We start from the raw sequence: 18,052 nt of genomic DNA, 5'->3' as shown, positions 1-18,052 counted from the left end.
GCATCCCCAACAACCGTCCAAGGATTAGAATGATTGGACATAACAAAATGAATGCAGAAATCTCTTGCAAACAAAATGCAACCATTCACTCTCTATTCAACCTATCCGGACCTATGCAAGAACAACCGTTCAAGCACACAATATTCATTTCCGAGATGTTATACCAACCGGCTATGACATCCTGTTCTCTTAAGCATTTAACAGAAAATGAAACCATGCAAGCTCACACAAACCTGCCATGAACTCCATGCATTCACAAATCTGCTCAAACTAAACCAAATAGAATTGAATAAGAAACAAACAACAAACCAGATTCTTGTAGCTCATTTGGGACTCAAATTCCACATGGATTCAAGACACACAACCGGTTACAAAATGTTCTAGCCTATCATTACAGCAAGGAAAACAGAATGGAACAAAAATGTAGAAAACAGAAAAATGCTATAATGATAAAAACGGGTAGAATCCTCTCTATTTCCTCCTCTCTTTCTCTATGATGATATATGAAAATTAATGCTAAGAGGCCTTAAATACATGGCCAAGAAAGAAAGGAAAGGCTAGGGAGGCTAGGGTTGGGCCTAGCCCAACAGAAAACAAGTGAGCCCAAGTCTGCTCCTTTATTGTAGGCCCAAGCTCCTTTAGTAGGCCCAAGCTCCTTTAGTAGGCCCAAGCTCCTTTAGTTGAGCCAAAGCTCCTTTAGCCCATCCAATATTCCCTAAAGCCTGGATCCATAGAGTAGAGGTAAGATAGAAAATAGTGTAAGGACAATTTGAAGCATAATAAAATAGAAACAATGAAATATCAGCAAAAATTGCTTCAAATGGCCTAATAAGAGTGAGGTGAAATGCCAAAATATGGTATAAATATGCATGCTATCAATTCCCCCATACTTAGACTTTTGCACTCCTGGGCAAAACACTAGACTCTATGACTCAAGAATAGAAATGTGGAAAAACACAAATTAGATGCAAGGTAGGTAAGTCTTCAAGAATTCATCAATCAAAGATCATCTTTCCTCTACTTCCAAGAAAACAAGTGACATGGTAATTCATCCAATAAGACAAATCAAAAGTGGAGGCCTCTCACAGGGCAAGTGTATGCTCAAAAATCTCTCAAGAGGTGGTGGTGACTGTTTCGCTCAAATTCACCCAATCACAATTCCACTTCCATAAGCTTGTTTATCTTCTCAATCTCCACTATCCATGTCAAATGCATGCCACAAATCAAAAGGACTTATTCAGGGTTGTAATGTGGGGAAGAAAGAAATGGAAAGACAACAATGAAGGAAAACATGCCTTAGGTCGAGAAAACATTTCATGCAACTCTAAGATCAAGAGATAGAATTTCCAAGCGTTATGAAGAACATTGCATCTTTATTTGGTTGAGTGCGTTTTACGCTCTGTCTCAACTTTGCTTTCTTCTTTTTCTCATCAAAATTTTTTTTTTTTTTTTTTTTTTTTTTTTTTTTTTCGAAAGAGGTGAGTGCGTTTTACGCTCCTTCTCACCCTTCTATCCTTTTCTTGCTTTTCTTTTTCTTTTTCATGGATGCAAATGGCCTTTGGCCTTATGACTTGCTCGATGAATTCAATCTCTCTCACTAGAATGCACTTACTATTCCTCTTCCTAAGGTTGGAAGGTCCAAAAAGGGTGTATGAGAATGAAGGGTAAAAATGATGGCTCTAAGTGGCAAGCGAAAGGGATTGATTGAATTTTTTTTTTTTTTTTTTTTTTTTTTTTTTAACTAAATGGCTAAATGGGGACAAGAAAGAATGCCTTAATCATGTTTGATTCATGCATGAACAAATATAGCCTCAACCAAGAATCAAAACAAGTTCTAGAGTGGAAATCATGATAGGTGAATACACACACAAGAAAGACAATAGGCTCAAAATCCTCACGGCTGTAGACTACCCAATCAATCTATCAAATTAAACTCATTGCCAAGTTACTCGAAATTAAGGAAGATAAGATCGAAGTTCTAATCATGATGGGTTCTTTTAGACTTAATTGCTTAACTTGCATTTCCACGCAAAACAAACTCAACTAAATCCAAGGAAAAAGAAATATGAAAAGATAAAGAAAATGTTGCCAAAATAAGAATGCTGCCTCCCCCCACACTTAGACTTTACATTGCCCTCAATGTAAACATGCAATTCCAATCAAGAATAAGACAAGTAAATGTAAAATACTAGGGAGAGAGAAACAGCCTGATGTATCAAATGTAGGTGGCGTTGAGGAGATGCAGCTCCTCCACAATATGCTCCTGAAAGCTCTCGTAGAATGGCTTAAGCCGCTGCCCGTTCACTGTGAATTGCTTTGCATTGGACTCGTCCTTGATTGCAACTGCACCAAAGGGAAAAACATGAATAACTATGAAAGGACCAGTCCAACGAGAACGTAACTTACCGGGCATCAACTTGAGACGGGAATTGTATAGCAGAACTTTCTGGCCAACTTCGAATGTCTTCTTCACAATAAGCTTGTCATGCACAGCCTTGGTCTTCTCCTTGTAGATGCGTGAGTTCTCATATGCGTCCATCCTAATCTCCTCAAGCTCTTGAAGTTGGAGCTTTCTTTGGGACCCCGATTGATTGATGTCCATATTGCATTGCTTCACCGCCCAATATGCCTTATGCTCCACCTCCACCGGCAAGTGACACGCTTTTCCAAAAACCAACCTATAAGGGGACATGCCGATGGGGGTTTTGTAGGCCGTGCGGTAGGCCCAAAGCGCATCTTCTAATCTCTTGCTCCAGTCTTTCCTATTGGGCTGGACAGTCTTCTCCAAAATTTGCTTGATTTCCCTATTTGAGACTTCGGCTTGCCCATTAGTCTGTGGATGATAAGGAGTCGCCACTTTGTGTATTACCCCATACTTACGAAGTAGGGCGTCCATCTTTCTATTGCAAAAGTGGGATCCTTGGTCACTGATGATGGCCCTGGGTATGCCAAACCTACAAAAGATGTTAGAACGAACAAAATCTGCAACCACAGAAGCATCATCAGTCCTGGTGGCTTTAGCTTCCACCCACTTAGAAACATAATCCACAGCTAACAGAATGTACACATAACCAAATGACACAGGAAATGGACCCATAAAGTCAATACCCCAAACATCAAAGATTTCGCAAAACAATAAGGGTTGTTGAGGCATTTCATTCCTACGTGATATAGTGCCTGTGTGTTGACAACGTGTGCAATTCTTACAGAACTCATATGAATCCTTAAAGAGAGAAGGCCAATATAATCCAGAATCTAGGACTTTCCTAGCTGTACGTTGGGGACCAAAGTGACCACCACATGCAAGTGTGTGACAAAAATTTAAGACAGATGCAAACTCATGGTTAGGCACACATCTCCTAATGACCTGGTCACTACACATGCGCCACAGATAGGGATCATCCCACACATAATACCGAGCCTGACTCTTAAATTTATTTAGCTGTTCCTTCTTAAAATATGCAGGTAATTCAGAAGCAACTAAATAATTTACTAAATCAGCATACCAGGGCTCAACACCATGAATGTGGTATAATAACTCATCTGGGAAATCATCCCTGATAGGCTGGGATTCCATGACTGTGGACTCTGAAGAAGGAGGGACCCTGCTCAAATGATCAGCTACTAGGTTCTCGGCCCCACTCTTATCTTTTATCTCCACATTGAACTCTTGAAGTAGGAGCATCCACCGTATCAACCGGGGCTTAGCATCGGGCTTCTTCAATAAGTATTTTAGGGCTGCATGGTCAGAAAACACGACAACATTAGAACCCAGAAGATAGGAGCGAAATTTATCTAAAGCAAACACAATAGCTAAAAGCTCCTTCTCAGTCGTGGTGTAGTTTGCTTGAGCAGCATCCAAGGTGCGCGAGGCATAGGCAATGACATGTGACTTCTTCTCCACACGTTGTGAAAGGACGGCGCCCACTGCAAAGTTGGAGGCGTCGCACATCAGCTCGAAGGGCAACTCCCAGTCGGGTGGCTGTATGATGGGTGGAGAAATCAATCGACTCTTCAGTTCCTCGAATGCTCGCTTGCACTGCTCATCAAAGTGGAAGGTCACTTCTTTCTGGAGAAGGTGGGAAAGTGGAAGTGCAATCTTGCTGAAATCCTTGATGAATCTCCTGTAAAATCCTGCATGGCCAAGGAAAGAACGCACCTCTCTCACAGAGGTGGGGTAAGGCAATGAAGCAATGACATCAACTTTAGACCGATCCACTTCTATACCCTTCTTAGACAGAACATGCCCTAAAACAATTCCTTGTTCTACCATGAAATGACATTTTTCGAAATTTAAAACAAGGTTCTTTTCAATGCATCTCTCTAGGACTCTACCCAAGCTAACCAAGCAATCATCAAAAGAAGTACCATAAACTGAAAAATCATCCATAAATACTTCCATGCAATGCTCTATAAAATCTGAAAATATACTTACCATGCATCGCTGAAAGGTACCTGGAGCATTACATAGACCGAAAGGCATTCTTCTATAAGCGAATGTGCCAAAGGGGCAGGTGAAGGTGGTCTTCTCTTGATCCTCTGGGGCTATGCAAATCTGAAAGTACCCGGAAAAACCGTCAAGGAAACAATAGTGTGACTTACCAGCCAACCTCTCCAACATCTGATCAATGAATGGGAGGGGGAAATGATCTTTTCTGGTTGCTTGGTTCAGCTTTCTATAATCAATGCAGACTCTCCAACTGTTCTGCACTCTCATGGGGATGAGCTCATTGTGCTCATTTGGGACCACCGTGATGCCCGTCTTTTTTGGAACAACCTGCACGGGACTCACCCACTTGCTGTCAGAAATAGGGTAAATAATACCGGCTGCAAGTAATTTACTTACCTCCTGTTTTACCACATCAAGGATGGTTGGGTTAAGTCTTCTTTGAGGCTGCCTTGCTGGTTTTGCTCCTTCCTCCAACAAAATACGATGCATGCAAACAGATGGGCTGATTCCAGTTATGTCCGCTAAAGTCCACCCAATTGCTTTCTTATTATTTTTCAGCACATCCAGCAACTTTCTCTCTTGGTCAGGCTGCAAGTTGTTTGCAATGATGACTGGCAGCTTCTCATCTTTCTCCAAGAATGCATACTTGAGGTGCTGAGGCAAAGGCTTGCACTGAATGGTGGGTGGCTGCTGCAAAGAGGGGGCTGACCTATTTGACTGGAACTCTAACTCCAAGGCACTATCAACCTGCTCAACAAGGTTAGCAGCACTATCTTCCACTTGGGAAATGTTAGCATCAAAATCAGACTCATGTCTATGCAAAAATTCAGCAATCTCTAAGCATGCAGCACATTGACTATCTCCATCACTACAATTAGTGCAATTAATCGTATCTGGGAACTCATGCACAATGGGGAATTGATCAATTAAATCAGAAGACTCAGAACATGCTTCATTCACTAATAGGTCAACTCTATTTACTTGAAAAGTGGAATGATCCTCGACAGGGAATTTCATGGCATCAAGTATCTTGAAGTTAATTGTGTTACCAGCAAATTCCATGGAAAGTGTACCCTCATGCACATTGATAATAGTTCTAGCAGTTTTTAAGAATGGTCTCCCTAGGATCAAGGGTGCATGCTCAAGTGTGCTGTTATCTTCCATATTCAAAACATAAAAATCTGCTGGAAAGATTAAATCCTTAACCTTAACCAGCACATCTTCTAGGACTCCAGTGGGGTGTGCAGTACTTCTATTGGCTAGTTGGACAACCACTCCTGTTGGCTTTAAAGGACCACACTGCAATGAAGCATAAATAGAGTTAGGCATGACATTAATGGATGCACCTAAATCTAGTAAAGCATTGCTAAATTGCATGTCTCCTATAGTACAAGGAATGGAGAACATCCCTGGATCTTTACACTTTGCTGGCATGGCAGGTTGGATAAGGGCAGAGACATTTCTCCCAAGGTTGATCTTCTCATTCCCCATAAGCTTCCTCTTGTGAGTACACAAATCCTTGAGAAATTTTGCATACTTGGGGATCTGTCTAATGGCTTCAAGGAGGGGAATGTTGACTTCAACTTTCTGGAATGTTTCCAGAATCTCTTTATCCACTTCGGCTTCTGCTCTTTTCTTGTTTTGTGTTGCTCGATGTGGGAATGGTAGGGGCTGGATGTTGGAAGACTCTCCTTGTTCTTGATAGCTGGAGTTTGGCTGCTTGGCTTCTTGGACTGAGGAAGGTTGCTGCTCTTTGCTACCCTCTACATTCTGCTGCTCTGCATGCTGCTCTTTGTTTGATGATGGTGGAGGGGTTGGGATGATCACTTCTTTCCCACTTCGAAGCATGATGGCACTAACATTACCCCTTGGATTGGCAACTGGTTGTGAAGGAAGCTGCCCCGAACCTTGACTCCTTAACTCATTGATGTTTGTGGCTAGCTGGCCTATTTGGGTCTCCAAATTTTGAATGGTGGTTTCTGTTTTCTGTTGGAATTGGAGTGTATTGGCTGCTAGTTGTTTGACAAGATCATCTAAGGTAGGTTCTGACTTGGGTAATGGTGGTGCTTGTTGCATGGCTTGATTATGCCTTGGTGGTGGAGCATGGTTGCTTGAAGGATGGAACCTCTGCTGAAATGGTTGATTCTGGTGGTATGGCTGCTGGTGCACATGTTGATTGGAAGGGCTGCCATATCTGAGGTTCGGATGGTCTCTCCAACCTGGATTGTAGGTGGCTGAGTATGGGTCATACCTATTGGAAGGTTGTGGTTGGCTGTGCTGCTGGTGCTGGAATGGTCTTCCAGGAAAAATGCCTGCACATGTCTCATTATTTTCTTGCAACTGTGGGCATTGGTCTGTTGTATGGGATGGCAAGGAGCAAATGCCACAAAGTTGCTGTTGCTTTCTCTCTAATGCCAACTGCCTGACCATGGAAGCCAATTCCTCAAGCTTGTTTTCCATCCTTTGCTGGTCCATAGTGGCAGCCACATTGACTTCATTTATGGCTTTTGTAGGAGTGTTAATTCTGGTGCCAAACTGCTGGGCATTTTGTGCCATCTTTGATATCAGCTCTTGTGCAGCTGCTGGGGTCTTCTCTGCCAAGGCTCCTCCACTTGCAGCATCTACCAAGTACCTGTCCATGGGGATTAAACCTTCATAGAGATATTGAATTAGGAGTTGGTCACTTATCTGATGGTGAGGGCAGCTGGAACACAACTTCTTGAACCTCTCCCAATACTCATGTAGAGTCTCACCACTCATCTGCCTTATACCACAAATTTCCTTCCTTATTGATGCTGTTCTGGAGGCTGGAAAGAATTTTTCCAGGAAGATCCTCTTCAATCCATCCCAGCTGGTGATAGCAGCTGGTGGCAGGTAGTAGAGCCAATCTTTGGCTGATCCATCAAGTGAGAATGGGAAGGCTCTCAGCTTGATCTGCTCTTCATCTACTCCTTGTGGCCGCATGGTTGAGCAAACCACATGAAACTCTTTCAGATGCTTGTGTGGATCCTCTCCTGCAAGGCCATGAAACTTGGGCAACAAATGGATCAGTCCAGACTTAAGTTCGAAGTTGGCATCTAGCTGTGGGTATTGAATACATAGGGGCTGGTAATGCACATCAGGTGCAGCCAGCTCTCTAATGGTTCTACCATCCAAATGACCATGATTTCCATTATTGCCATTACCATTATTTCCATTATTTGCATTGTTTGCATTATCTCCATTACCATTATCTGCCATATTGATGAATGCTGGAATAGGTTCAGATGAAGTGTTAGACACACTATTAGGGTCAATCCTATCCCGAGACTTAAGCTCTCTAGCTTGCCTTCTAAGAGTGTTCTCTAATTCAAGATCCAAGTCAAGTAATGTTTTCTTAGATGACCTGGTCATGCACTAGAGATCAGCACAAAAACAGCACACAAAATGGCCTATGCATACCAAGAACACAGAAACACAAACAAAAACACACAAGCAAAAACAAAAACACTAAAAACCACACAAAATTAAGCACTGAGAAACACAAAATGGCCCAAAAAGTGGTCTAAACGTTGGAATTTGGCCAAAAAAGGCTCTTCTCACAGAAAAGCTGTGACTATTGATCCCCACACCCCCATTTCTTTGGACACCAAAAATCAGCTCAATCGGAGCAAGTGAAAAGCTATGAACAGTAACCGGGAAACTGAATTTTTTTTTTCAAAACCTACTCCTATTTTGCCTTAGCAACCACTCTATATGCAATAAAACATCAAGGAAAGCATATGGACTTGAAAGAATATCAAGTAGGGATGAGAAAGGAAGAGGATAGCACCGGTATCTCGAGCTCAATCCTTAAATAATGCTATCTGTCATGAAGGTTGTCAAAACCGCTGCTGAATGGAAGGCTGCTGCTGGTTGCTTTCTTTTGGTTGCAGCTGCTGGTGTCTTCTGCCAAACGAAAATGGAGATTAGTGTGGAAGGTAAAGACAACGTTGAATGGAGTGTTAAAAGAGAGGAAACAAAAGGAAAATGTGAGAAAGAAAAATGGAATATCCTCTTGGTCAGGTGATCTGCTGTCAGAGGCAGAAAAGTAGGATTCAGAGCATTCTAAAAATGGTTATGCTCTCCTGATCTGCTGCAGGCTTGTCTACTTGCTGTGTGAGCTTGCTTTTCAGAGCCTATCAGAGCATATGAAGACCAGAGAAGGACACAAATAAGGTGTGATACAGAAAAATCAGAGAAGGACTGCAGGGTTGCTTTGCTTTTTCAGTTGCTGCAGGGTTGCTTTTTCAGTTGTTCAGGTTGTGCAGCCCTCTCCAACAGCCACTTCTTGGTTCAAAAATGATTCCAAAAAGGAGAAAACATAAAAGGAAAATACACACAAACAAAAAGAAGATCGAAAAGGCAAATGAGGCTTCTCTGTTGCTGCTTGCTATCAGTTTATCTCAAGAACAGAATAGCTTTTCACCAAGAACACCAAACTGATAACCTTCTCAACAACTGATAGCCTTTTCACCAAGAACACAAAACAAACAAAAACACTCAAACAAGAAAACAAAACAAACATAAAATAGGGTCGGTCCTCTATGTTTTTAGAAAAACTTGGCTCCCCGGCAACGGCGCCAAAATTCTGACCGGCTATCGAACCGATCCAGAATTAGAGATCTATGAATCTCTTCTCTAGTTTGCAGCAAAGTGCACCCTAGGTCATCTCTCACAAGGAGCCTCACTTTCTTCTACCAACAAAGAAGAACCAGCATAACCAATAACAGTTTGTTTAGGGGGGGTTTTGACAGAAAACTAATTGGCAAAACAGAAATATGAAGATGGATGAAAAATCAATAAGAGGAGTGCAACCGGCTGTGTATTTGTCTCCTATGTGAAATCTTCCTTGTCCACTCTATATATCTTGGTTTGCTAGATGCTTTGATCTCCGGAAAACAAACTCAAGCATCCCCAACAACCGTCCAAGGATTAGAATGATTGGACATAACAAAATGAATGCAGAAATCTCTTGCAAACAAAATGCAACCATTCACTCTCTATTCAACCTATCCGGACCTATGCAAGAACAACCGTTCAAGCACACAATATTCATTTCCGAGATGTTATACCAACCGGCTATGACATCCTGTTCTCTTAAGCATTTAACAGAAAATGAAACCATGCAAGCTCACACAAACCTGCCATGAACTCCATGCATTCACAAATCTGCTCAAACTAAACCAAATAGAATTGAATAAGAAACAAACAACAAACCAGATTCTTGTAGCTCATTTGGGACTCAAATTCCACATGGATTCAAGACACACAACCGGTTACAAAATGTTCTAGCCTATCATTACAGCAAGGAAAACAGAATGGAACAAAAATGTAGAAAACAGAAAAATGCTATAATGATAAAAATGGGTAGAATCCTCTCTATTTCCTCCTCTCTTTCTCTATGATGATATATGAAAATTAATGCTAAGAGGCCTTAAATACATGGCCAAGAAAGAAAGGAAAGGCTAGGGAGGCTAGGGTTGGGCCTAGCCCAACAGAAAACAAGTGAGCCCAAGTCTGCTCCTTTATTGTAGGCCCAAGCTCCTTTAGTAGGCCCAAGCTCCTTTAGTAGGCCCAAGCTCCTTTAGTTGAGCCAAAGCTCCTTTAGCCCATCCAATATTCCCTAAAGCCTGGATCCATAGAGTAGAGGTAAGATAGAAAATAGTGTAAGGACAATTTGAAGCATAATAAAATAGAAACAATGAAATATCAGCAAAAATTGCTTCAAATGGCCTAATAAGAGTGAGGTGAAATGCCAAAATATGGTATAAATATGCATGCTATCACAAGGCATCATACCTACCTAATTATTCAGAAGGATTCATAATCCGCAAATAACCTTTCACGACCATGGTTACCATGTAATACAATCCTCTCGTCAATGTATCTTATGTGATCTCAAGTATGGCGATGCGTTGCTTGATAACGATCACATGAGTTTTCTTCAGTCTTCCGGATATCTTCACTTAATTAGAAAGTAAATCAATAACTCCTTATTGATCTCTTTCACCATGGCCATGGATTTAAAGTGAATATCCACCGAAGGCGCCTTAGATACATCATCCTCTATCAAGGGATAGACGAGTCCCATCTTGGCTATGCACCCATCTCCATAAGCCTCACGATATACCCAACGATCGCCCACGTGTAGCCTTTGTCTAGGCCCATCGAAACGATATCAAAGCATACCGGTCTTCTTATGAGATGACCATGACAATCTCAGGTCCAAGGATTAGTTACACCCATCTCGTATGAGAATACCATCAACATATAACCAAAATGAATTCTCATGGCGAGTCATGTCCAGTGACATGTTCTCCAACAATGGTCACTTATGTACTTGTCTAGGCATCCCCATGCCTATGGGTGTGAGACTCCCATTGCTATCACATAGCAAAAACATAGCACATACAAGTCTTACTGCAATTGTCAATGTCCATTCTTGATATTGCTACGACTTAGGACGTTTAATGATGTCTAGAAACTGTGATGTATCATCTCACATCTTTATAGATTAATCACAGTATACATCATATGGACTTCTATCTAGTTTCATTCGGTTATTACAATAATAACAAGAAACTAATAGAATCACTTCTTGTGAATTTGAACAACTCCTTATTCAAATAATAACATGATTACAATTGTCAGTGTATAACATGCCCAATCTGATTGGGTCTAGAGCACCTACACTAACAATCTCCCACTTGCACTAGAGCCAATCATTTATGTATCTTATACCTGATGATCGAACATGACTTTCATGTTTCTCCTGGGATAGAGCTTTAGTCAAGGGATTTACGACGTTATCATCCGTCGATACTTTCTCTACATATGTCATCTCAGCTGATAATCTCCATTATCATATGGTGATGCTGCAATACAAGTTTGGTCCGTTGATGAGACTGTGGTTCCTTCGCTTACGCAATGGCTCCATTGTTGTCCCAATAACTGTTATTCGATCAACAATGCTGGACACCACTTTAAGTTCATCAATGAACTTACGAATCCATATAACCTCCTTAGTTGCTTCGAAGGTTGTTATGTTCGACTTCAATTGTTGAATCTGCCACTATCTCTTGTTAGAACTCTTCCAATTCATGGCCCAGCCATATAGGCAGAATATGAATTTCGACTGTACATGATTTAAAATCATTATGGTCGAATTAGAAACTAGCATCCATGAACCCCTTCATGGTATGCTCTCATTCTCCATATGGTAAAAACATCTCTTTAGTACTTCACAAGTACTTAAGAATATTTTTCACAACAATCCAGTGTTTCTCACCTGGATCAGCTTGATATCTACTACATATGCTCAAAGTATATGCGATATCAGGCCTCGTACATAACATGGCATACAAGATCGAGATAATAGCCAAGGGATATGGTGTTCGACTCATCCTATCTCTCTCATCTTGTGTCTTCGAACACATCGCCTTGGAGAGATGTATTCCATGTGACATGGGAAGACTTCTCCTCCTAGAATCTTCCATGCTAAACCTTTTTAGCACCCTGTCAATGTACGCGCTATGGGAGAGTGCTAGCAACCTCCTGGATCTATCTCTATAGATCCTTATTCCCAGAATATAGGTTGCTTCTCCCAAATCCTTCATGGAGAAAATATTTTGAAAGCCATATTTTAACTAATTGCATCATGGGAACACCATTCCCTATGAGCAATATATTGTCCACATATAGGACTAAAAGGACCACCACGCTCCCACTAACCTTCTTGTAAACACAAGGATCAACTTCTTTTTTGTGAAAAATCAAACCTTTTGATCTTTTCATCAAAACATTGATTCTAACTCCGGGATGCTTGCCTTAGTCCATAAATGGACATTTGCAAGTTGCAAATCTTATTTTCATGTTTATGAGTAACAAAACCGTCAGACTGTGTCATATACACATCCTCGACCAGGTTTCCTTTAAGGAAAGCTGTTTTGTCATCCATTTTCCATAACCCAGAGTCAATGTCAAACATTGCCTCATCATAGGTAGTAGGCTCATCGTTCTCAGCTAGAAGCACATCTCCATGTGCCGAGACAAGAAATCCATATCTCTCTTGCTCGCGACGAACCCTCATCGACCTACTAGGTTCTTGTGTAGAAGGTTGGGGAGTTGACACAACTTCTTGTGTCTGATCTTTCTCGGGTTCTTGGAAGGGAGTATTTGTTTGTGGTTTGCCTCGAATCTTCTTCCAGCTTAACATTCCTCCCACTAGCCACAGCATCTAAGAATTCCTTCTCAAGGAATACCACATGCTTAGCAACAAAACACCTTTTGTTCATATGTGTAATACCCCGAGAGCCCAGAGAAGTAAGTATATATCGAAGATAGTGTAAGAAAGGAAACAACACCAGCTGGATACCTTTTGGGCTGAATGTTGGCAAAGAACTCCCAAGTTAAGCGTGCTTGACCTGGGATAATCCTAGGATGGGTGACCCCCTTGGGAAGTTCGCGTAGGCCCATTAGGGTAAGTTGTTCCGGTCCTTCCTATCGCTCGAACGGGACGTTATAAATGGTATCAGAGCCGACCCCCGAGCCTCTGAGCGCGGTGGTGGGGCAAACCTCAACGATGACGCTGAGTCCCCGAGGGGGGGTTCGTGTAGGCACCTTAAGCGAATCCCACATCGGTCATGCATCGGGGGGAAATCTGGGACCGATTGTAAGGTCGCATGACGAGGACGTCATGTGCTCAAGGGGGGAGAATGTAATACCCCGAGAGTCCAGAGAATTTTGTATATATCGAGGATAGTGTAAGGAAGGAAACAACACCAACTGGATACCTTTTGGGCTGAATGTTGGCAAAGAACTCCCAAGTTAAGCGTGCTTGACCTGGGGTAATCCAGGGATGGGTGACCCTCCTGGAAAGTTCGCGTAGGCCCATCAGGATAAGTTGTTCCGGTCCTTCCTATCGCTCGATACGGGATGTTACAAATGGTATCATGTAATACCCCGAGAGCCCAAAGAAGTAAGTATATATCGAGGATAGTGTAAGAAAGGAAACAACACCAGCTGGATACCTTTTGGGCTGAATGTTGGCAAAGAACTCCCAAGTTCAGCGTGCTTGACCTGGGATAATCCTAGGATGGGTGACCCTCCTGGGAAGTTCGCGTAGGCCCATTAGGGTAAGTTGTTTCGGTCCTTCCTATCACTTGAACGGGACGTTATAAATGGTATCAGAGCCGACCCCCGAGCCTCTGAGCGCGGTGGTGGGGCAAACCTCAGCGAGGAGGCTGAGTCCCGAGGGGGGTGTGTGTGTAGGCCCCTATGGGGGGTGCGTGTAGGCACCTTAGGCTAATCCCACATCGGCCATGCAAGGGGGGAGATCTAGGACTGGTTGTAAGGTCGCATGACGAGGACGTCATGTGCTTAAGGGGGGAGAATGTAATACTCCGAGAGCCCAGAGAAGTAAGTATATATCGAGGATAGTGTAAGAAAGGAAACAACACCAGCTCGATACCTTTTGGGCTGAATGTTGGCAAAGAACTTCCAAGTTAAGCGTGCTTGACCTGGGGTAATCCTAGGATGGGTGACCCCCCTGGGAAGTTCGCGTAGGCCCATTAGGGTAAGTTGTTCCGGTCCTTCCTATCGCTCAAACGAGATGTTATAATATGGGTGGTAAAAGTAATATCCATTTGTTTCCTTTGGATATCCCACAAACAAACATCTCATCGTTTTAGGTTGTAGCTTATTACTGTCAACACGTTTGACATAAATTTGACAACCCCAAATCTTAAGGAAAGACAGATTTGGCTTCTTTCCTTTCCATATCTCATATGGATTCTGAGTAACTAATTTACTTGGAACCCTATTCAAAACCAAGATCGCAGTGAGGAGTGCGTATTCCCAAAATGAAATAGGGAGTTCAGTGCGACTCATTATGGACCAGACCATGTCCAACAAGGTCCTATCCCTCCTTTCAGACACACCATTCATCTCTAGTGTTCTAGGTGGAGTCCATTGTGAGAGAATCCCATTCTACTTCAGATGATCTAGAAACTCGTTGTTTAAGTATTCACCACCTCGATTTGATCGAAGTACTTTGATACTTTTCTCAGTTTGTTTCTCTACTTCAAATCTAGATTCTTTGAACTTTTCAAAAGCCTCAAATTTGTGTCTCATAAGATACACATAATCAAAACATGATCTTTCATCAGTAAAGGTTATGAAGTAGACATATCCACCTCTAGCTTGGGTGGACATTGGTCCACACACATTAATGTGCACAAACCCTAGCACTTATATAGCCTCTCTTTACTTTAAAAAGAGACTTAGTTATCTTGTCAAGTAAATAAGGTTCACAAGCACCATATGATTCATAATCAAATGTGCTAATTTATCCATCTTTATGCAAGTTGGATATGCAAGTCTCATTTATATGGCTAATACGACAATGTCATGAATAAGTGCTATTTAAATCACCTGATTTAAGTCGCTTAATATTTATGTTATTTATAGGAATATCAACATCAAGGACATACAAACCATTACGTATTGTTGCTTTACCATAAAACAACTCATTTTTATAAAACGAACAACTATTATCCTTAAAAATAAATATCCATCCTTGTCAAACAAGAATTAGAAATTATATTCCTAGTCAAACTAGGATTGTAGTAATAGTTATGTAACTCCAGTACAAGCCCTATGGGCAATGTTAATAAATAAGTCCCTACAACTAATGGAACAACTTTTGATCCATGTGCCACGTGTAGGTACACTTCTCCTATTATTAATCTCCTCATACTCCTAAGCCCATACACGAAAGTGTAAATATGAGCATTAGATCTAGTATTTAATACCCATGTGGACTGATCAGAAGTAGATAAATTAATTTCAATAACATAAATACCTAAAGTGCCTTGAGTAGAACTCTTTTTACTCTACATTTCTCAGTTTATCATAGTGGAAATAGATTGCATCATTTTTTCCCTTTGGGTTTTGGTCTTCTGGACACTTCCAGATTGCGTTATGGAATAACTTTTCTTCCTTTTGGCTTTCTTACTCTTGGGCTTGCCCCTATGCGCCTTGGGCCCTTCAACTAAGAGAACACTTCCCTTAGCCTATAATCAATTTTAGGCTTGGTCTCCCTAAGTATGAACAACCACTCTCCAAGAGTCTTTTCAATAGCCGTTAGGGAGGGACTGTAGCACCAAATCTAGGATAAGTTTCGGCATCCATACCCAAGTTGAGCTCTAGCAACCTATTGATAAAACATATCATCTCCATGACATGCTTCTTAATAGATGATCCTTGAGCGTAGCCATGATCTCATAGGCATCATAACTCTTATGATGCGACCTATGTTTTGGGGTCATGGCAGCCAAGACAATACACCAAGCGATGATCATATCACCCTTGTGCATCGTCCAAGCCTAATGTGTTACTATTTCCTTAACTGGTGGCTTCGTAAGAAGATATCTCTTTATCGCATAGAGAATCTTATCATACGTGAGGACTATCCTCAAGATGATCTCTTAGTCATAGAAATTAGACCGTTGAAGGTATTATTGCCCTCGAGTATCGATCTTATCGACATATTTCCAGACATTTTGGATCAACAACTGAATAGAGATATTATTATAATCATATTGAATTACGAAATCATAAATTGCAAGAAGTAACATTTTATGATTGCTCCCACTATTTTCTACGAGTTTGCCACCCTTAAGACATAACTCGGGAAATCCCGTTGGAAGATTTCCTAGTAGGCTAGGATCCCATCTCCCCTCGCACAACCTTGAGTGACTCAACAAATTGTGTTAGGATCGATTAGGTAGGTACTTGCTACCAATTGCATCTCCATGCAACTCCTAGATTCATTGGGTTGACAACTCCTTGTCAAGCACAGCTTATGTGACTCCCAATCTTTGCCTCTATACTCAGTAAGGTCTTGAGTGACTCAACAAATCCCACCTTTCTAGTTAAGTCGGACCCATCATTCAGGGACATCTCATGGCCCATGAAACACAAGTATCATAGGTGACACATGACCTTGAGTGACTCAACAAATCAAGTGCCAGCTAGAAACCTAATGCTTCATAATGATGGAAGGCAAGTTGGCTTAATATTAATGAGGGATTTTTTATTTATTTATTTAGGTCTCATCACACGCAATTAATCAAATTAATGATGCATAATAAACGACTCAAACCAGTGTATGGTATGGATAACTATGGCTAGCCCCCTCGAGCCATAGAAGGGAAGCTAGCGGGTCAAACCTAGGTGAAGAATCACATCTTGCTTCTCAAGCACATTCTTCAAGCCTTCACTGATCTTCGAATCTTGTCTTCAATTTGGCTCCATGTCTTGCTCTTTATACAAACTACAACTATCACTACTCTATTCTATTCTACATACATTACATAGAATCAGAAACCCCGAGTTACATTCAGGAGGAGTGAGATGAGAAGAGAATGTACATTAGAATATAAGAGAGGCAGGACACGCAGGCCTTATTTCAAAAACCAAATTTACAAGTAATCATTCCCAACATAAAATAAATGGTTGACTCGATCCGTACCATACACCCATGCAATCAATCTAATTGATTCATTCATTATTATGTTAATTAATTATTGCATCTATTTCAATCTTAATAAAACACTTTCAATAAATTGAAAATTTGTATAATTTTGAAAAAAACAAAATTGTTTTAATTGTGTTGGGCTTGGGCTCCATCCATTAGTTTAACTAACAAGGCTCAACAGGCCTTGGATCAACCAATGCATGTCAAACATACATTAATAGCCCATTAATTAATAAATAATCCAATTAATGGCCCCGGCCCATTTTTAATCACGGTCTATAGGTGTCATACACTCATGGATCGAATAAAAATAATAAAAATAGCCAAACAATTTGGCCGGGCCCCACCTAAGGGTACGGAACACACTGGGCCACCGAAGAGTTGGCCCGGGTGCTCCACGGGGACCCCGGGGAAAGGTCAAACCCAAGCCCGAGGAGATGATTATATCTAAGGCTTGAAGTGACCCTAGTCGTTTTAAGAATAAAACAAGGTCTAGAGAACAGGCATGAGTATGAAATGGAAAAATCCCTAGCTAGTCGAGTTGGGATCTAAAAGAGCCCAGATTTTGAATGAATGGGTTAATGATATAAGCAAAAAGACTATAGGGTAAGCCACCATTCATGAAGTAATGGATAGATCAGATCCTTGTCATGATGTGACGTCCCGTTCCCACTTACGGGTTCCACTTGTGAACAATCATCTGAACTGCTCACATGCCTGACCATTTGTGAATGGTGGACTATGTTTCGACACGAAACGCCCTAGGTGGGAACTAGACTTCGTCATTCCCTTCCCTCAATCCCAGGATCGACTAACAGACTTGGGTTTTAACCATACCACACTTGGCTAATTAATTTCCATTAAATTTGCCCAATCATCATTTTATTATTTTAATTCTTCTTCTTTCCAAGAATTTCACCAAGTCCATATATTTCAAAATTCCAACAACCCATTGATTTTCCCAAAATTCAAGAAAAAAATCAATATTTCATTTTCCAAAAAATTCGGCATTTATCTCAAAAAATGCCCGAAAAATCCTTTTA

The 18,052-nt window shown here is 41.3% G+C and overlaps 1 protein-coding gene and 1 non-coding gene across 2 annotated transcripts; one reads left to right on the top strand and one right to left on the bottom strand.

Annotated features, from left to right (window-relative positions):
* Positions 1-5,407: 5,407 nt before the first annotated feature.
* On the bottom strand, positions 5,408-7,674 carry LOC127811119 (uncharacterized; the record flags this gene model as incomplete). The annotated part of the gene is made up of 3 exons (XM_052350830.1): positions 7,636-7,674; positions 6,686-7,555; positions 5,408-6,484 (listed from the first exon to the last, which is right to left on the bottom strand). Coding segments are annotated over exons 1-3 (1,986 nt in total), but the record flags the coding sequence as incomplete, so codon positions are not given.
* LOC127812406 (small nucleolar RNA R71) lies at positions 7,137-7,241 on the top strand. The gene has a single exon (XR_008025908.1). It is a non-coding gene; the product is annotated as a small nucleolar RNA R71 (small nucleolar RNA).
* Positions 7,675-18,052: the final 10,378 nt, after the last annotated feature.

Source organism: Diospyros lotus, chromosome 10, assembly GCF_014633365.1.
Source record: "Diospyros lotus cultivar Yz01 chromosome 10, ASM1463336v1, whole genome shotgun sequence".
Taxonomy (NCBI): Eukaryota; Viridiplantae; Streptophyta; class Magnoliopsida; order Ericales; family Ebenaceae; genus Diospyros; species Diospyros lotus.
The sequence above is the reverse complement of the archived record's forward strand: the minus strand, read 5'-3'. Positions and strand labels throughout refer to the sequence as shown.